This window comes from Penaeus japonicus, unplaced genomic scaffold (assembly GCF_977035675.1).
Source record: "Penaeus japonicus unplaced genomic scaffold, GWHDUDI00000001_assembly GWHDUDI00000017, whole genome shotgun sequence".
NCBI classification, from domain to species: domain Eukaryota; kingdom Metazoa; phylum Arthropoda; class Malacostraca; order Decapoda; family Penaeidae; genus Penaeus; species Penaeus japonicus.
Window position 1 is genome coordinate 25,145,317 of NW_028234419.1, and position 5,000 is coordinate 25,150,316.

A 5,000-nucleotide genomic window follows, 5' to 3' on the forward strand; every position below is an offset into this window, starting at 1 on the left:
GGAGGGGGGAGAGGGGGAGGGGGAGAGGGGGGAGGGAGGAAGGAAGGAAGAGGGAAAGGGAGAGGGAGGGAGGGAGGGAGGAAAAGGGAGAGGGGGAGAGAGAGGGGGGGAGAGAAAGGGGGTACTGTAGCATGCCATAAATACTTTTGTAAGTATTAAGGAATTCGTGATTGCAGTTATTTTTTACTTGTGTCTGTGTGTGCAAGCGTGCGCCTTTGCTATTGATTTTGTTTAGCCCCGCATTTAGATTAGCGCAATTTCTTTCACTCCAAACTCATTATTCCTTGATTATATTTGGCGAAATTATATTACGTTCTGACTACCATACGCATTAGCTGTTAGATCATCCTTTTTTTGTTTGTTTCATAAGTTTTATTTCCTTTAGTTTTTATGAAAGTCTTGTTTAATCAAGACCGGATTTATAGAGGAGTATCCCCTCCCGCAGTGTTTGTCAGAAAACGTGTAATTGGGGCAGTTCCATTATGCAAATGCCACGTTTCTGATGATCTTTATCTCCCCCAGGATCGCGTGACGGACAGCAGAAGCAGCAGCAAGTGCAAGCAGAAGCAGAAGCAAGTGCAAGCATCCCCGCGACACCGTCTCGAGAACACGCCGTCTCAAGCAGCAAGCACCGTCTCAGTTGTACCTCAGACAACAGCCGTAACGTTGACCCCTCAGACTCGCCCGCGAAGCTCCCCAAGATGCACCTTGAGATTCAGGTCGCGCTCAACTTCGTCATCTCTTACATGTACAACAAACTGCCACGGCGAAGAGTCAACATTTTCGGCGAGGAGCTGGAGAAGGCGCTCAAGGAGAAGTTCGAGGGGCACTGGTACCCCGACAAGCCCATGAAGGGATCGGCGTACCGCTGCCTCAAGACAGGAGACCCCATCGACCCCGTGCTGGAGAAGGCAGCCAGAGAGGCCGGCATGGAGATCCGGGAAATCAAGGACAACCTGCCGGAGGACTTGGCCGTGTGGGTGGACCCCGGCGAGGTGTCCTACAGGATCGGCGAGAAGGGCCAGATCAAGGTGCTGTACTCGGAGGCCGCCGAGTCCGCCACGCAGGAGGAGAACCTCGACAAGGAGGTGACCAAAACCTTCAACCCCGAGGCGCAGTGCTTCAAGCCCATCGACAACTTGAGTTCGTCCCTCAGCAACGTGTCGATCAGCCCCAAGTCGACGTCCCCGTACTCCGCCAGCTCGCCCACGCCGCCCTTCAAGCAGCGGGAGGCCTCCCCCATCAGCGCCTTCCTCACCAAGAGCTCCGCCCCTCTCACCTTCACCACCGCTACCTTCGCCCAAACAAAATTCGGCTCCACCAAGTTAAAGACGAGCACCAAGCGAGCCAACCGCATGTCACCCACAGAGTTCTCCCATTACATCAAACAGCGCCAGATGATCCAGCAGCAGCAGCACGTTCAGCAGCAGCAGCAACAGCAACAGCAGCAGGCAGTGGCGGTAGCGACGGCCGGCTTCGGCAGCCAGTTCCCCCCGTCCAGGCCGCGCTCCCTCAGCCCCAACCCGCCGCTGGAGGCCCCCGGCGTCTACTTCCCCGGGGGCGCCCCCGCCGGAGGGGCCTACAACCCCTGGGGTCGCGGCATGTTCGACCAGGGCTTCACCTCACCGTCCTTCTTCACCGATCTGCTCCCCCCCGCCAGCCAGCAGGGACCCGCCCCCAAGTTCCCCATGTACGAGCCCGTGAACGGAGGCATGATGGGCGGGGCCGCCCCTGGCGCTGCTTCCATGGGCGCGGGTGACAAAGCCTCTGGTCTGAACGAGGGCGTGATGGGCGTGTACCCAGCCTCCCAGTACCAGCACCTGCTGGTGGCCAACTAGAGGATGGGCGGGCCAGCCGCAGCACCAGCAGCCTTCCCGTTGTCTCCCTGACCCGCCACGGAACAAAATCAAAAGGTGTCGCCTGAACATGAGCGTGTCCCATCAGGAGGACGGGCGGGCGTGTGGGCGCGTGGGCGGGGCAGCTGGCTGCTGGCCGTCACCGCCCACCACCGCACCAGCAGATCTGACACCACCTGCCAATATCCTTCACCTTTTATAATTTTGTACTGCCTCAGGTATAGACGCTTTTGGTTTATAGTATAATGAAGAATATGCCCATGTTTAATAGAACAATGCAGAGTTGCCCAAGGTTTATCAGACTAAGGTAATTGAAAGGTTGACTTTTCAAAGCCGATGGTTGTGAATCTGTACATAGGTTATGTTTGTCTGAACATTTTGAGGGTTCCTGTATCGTAGGGTGATCGAGATTGTTCACACTTGTTGTAAGCATGGATAAGATTACATTGTTGTACAATATGTACTCTTTATTATCATTAACAAATATGGCATATATTTTTCTTACTTGTACAACTATTAACTAACCGGTACGGTTTCTCTTAAGGTACGAAAAATAAATAATTTTGTGATAAGACGTGTGATAGAAGAATGTAGTAGCGGTCCAGTACAAATATACACCCAGTCTTGTTATCAGTGTGGGAAGGCTCCAGCTTCATTCTTCACCACGGAATTTTAACCAAAAATAAATGATCAACAGTTTATCTTCACGCTGCTGTGGAACACAAAAAAAAGCAAAGTAACAGATGGGTGTACGCCGAGTCCTCTGACGAGAGTCTCAAGTACACAACCAAATACTCTTCTAGCTGGTGGGTCTCGCACCCGTCTGGTGGGCCCCGAGCCCTTTTGGTGGGCGCTGCCCTTCTCTTTAGTTCATTTTGGTAACTAAATCCCTACGTCCCGAAGATGACACCAAGGTTACACCGCTAGACGCCTGGGTGGTGGCACCCGAAGGCACTCCCGCGTCCTCTTGAAGCAGTGTGCCGAGTCAGGCGCTTCGGGATGGCGTGAGAGTGCGTTCTGCTGACATCAAGGTGTCTCGCGAGTGGCACATGGGTGGTACCCCGGTGGCACTTTTGGTGGCGAGTGACATCGTCGATATGGCACCGCTGCAGTGGCACCATCTTGGAATCCGACTGCTGCCGAGGCGCGGCACCTGCGGCCGGGCACCGAGGCGGCAGGAGGGTAACAGGGTGGGGACACTGCGGCCCGAGAGCGCTAGCTGGTTTTGTCCAAGTATCAGGAAGCTGTGACTCCTTTGGCACCAAAGTGGCCCTCCGGTAACACTTGGGTGGCACTCAGATGACAAGATGTGATCGAGGGTGAATATCTATCGAGAGCTAGAGTGTGAGAGATGACAGACATGCCGCGAGAGCGAGTGGGGAGCGAGCGAGCGAGCGAGCGAGAGAAAGCGAGAGAGAGTGCGAGAAAGAAGCAAGACGGTGTTGATTTGGAGGGTCTATGAGGATAGCGTTGAATATTTTGCTGTTACATGTTTTATCTTCTCATATCGACAGTAGACGAGGATAGATAAGTAGATACATAGTAGCTGATAACTCGCTGGGACAGGTTGTTCCCCCGAGAATTTTATATTGAATGTTATCTGTGTTAGTTTTCAGAAGTTTTCGGTGATTGTGTGGATGACGATGGTTAATATTTTGGTAATATTTCTACCAGGTGTAGCATAAACCTTTTTCTGTCTGCAAAGATACTTTTGAACTCACCTTTCCTGTTGTGTAGTTTTGAATTGGTCCACGAACCAATAGCTCTTACTCTATAAAATGCTGGCCGGCGAGAGAGCTTCTGAGCTGCCTCGCCTGGGCAACAAGACTATAAGAATATATTTGTATGAAGTGAAAAGCAGCGCAGAGTGTTGGGGTCTCAGGAGAAGAAATAAATATAAATAAATAAATAAATAAATAAAAAAACAGAAAAAAAAGAAAAAAATATATATAGATCGCCTTCAGGATGCTGCTTTAGTTACCAACAGGTTTGGTCTGGTCGCTCTAAAATGTCATTTGACTCATGGGATGGGCAACATATAAAAAAAAGAAAAAAGAAAAAGAAAAAGAAAGATTTTTTTGAGGAAAATGAAATGAAATTGCTATGAAGTCCCACCTAATTTCATTGGATTGGGGGGTCCTTGTTTTCGTATTGTAGTCTATTTGAAACTGAAATGATAATCACTCTGTAATTGCCATTGTAATTAAAAAAGGACTAATTCTGTAGGAAGTCATGAGTGACGGCGGAGGTGGGCGGCGCGGGTGGGGGCAAGTGGTGGGCGTCTGTGGCGAAGTGGGCTAGTGGAATATTTTTGTTTTCCCCTCTCACTCCCACACGTAACACCTCTCGACGCCTCGCCCACGCCCACACCTCTCAACGCCCGCGGACGGCCCTCACTCATGGCTTGTTGCGGGCTCCAGAAAACTCCTTCAGACTGTCTTTGTAACCATACTTGCATCTCAAATTATTACGCAGCCCATTCCTGTTTCATATATGGATTCATTATGATTGTATTTCTAGTCACAAAGTTACTACTATTTTTCTAAACAGTGCCGCCACACCTGGCTTGCCGGGGCATGACAGGCTGTCTGCAAGTATAATATAATAATATATTCATTTTTATAATTTCTTATGTTTTTATTATTGTGAGAGAATTAATAAATGTGTAGTTTGCAAATTTACCATTTGATTTATTTAAGTTTACATCACAAACTTGACCTTCATCATCCTTCTATACTTGAGCGTCCTCGGCTGCCGGGATTCTGAGAAGGCGCTTGAGGGGACGGACACAGCCCCCCTCCCCTCCCCTCGCCCTCAAGGCTCGAGGCTTATCTTGGAGGCGCAAGATGACGGGGGGCGGGGCGAGGGGGGCGGGAGGGAGGGGGAGCCCGGGGGGAACATGGGGTATCTCAGAAAGACCACTCTCCTTTTTTTTAGTATATATGTGTGTGTGTGTGTGTGTGTGTGTGTGTGTGTGTGTGTGTGTGCGTGCACATATATATATATATATATATATATATATATATATATATATATATATATATATATATATATATATATACACACACATACATACATATATATATACATATATACATATACACATATACACATAAACACATAAACATATACATATACATATAC

At 49.6% G+C, this 5,000-nt stretch overlaps 1 protein-coding gene across 4 annotated transcripts in view; it reads left to right on the forward strand.

Annotated features, from left to right (window-relative positions):
- The window catches only part of LOC122255770 (protein Tob1), a 74,222-nt gene extending 69,685 nt beyond the window's left edge, over window positions 1-4,537 (forward strand). For all 4 annotated transcript variants that reach the window (XM_043020048.2, XM_043020049.2, XM_043020051.2 and 1 more), the window contains exon 2: window positions 523-4,537. In XM_043020048.2, coding sequence (XP_042875982.1) covers window positions 702-1,838 — 1,137 coding nt within the window. In that variant the 5' untranslated portion in view covers window positions 523-701 and the 3' untranslated portion in view covers window positions 1,839-4,537. The remainder of the gene's footprint in view (window positions 1-522) is intronic.
- The last annotated feature ends 463 nt before the right edge of the window (window positions 4,538-5,000 follow it).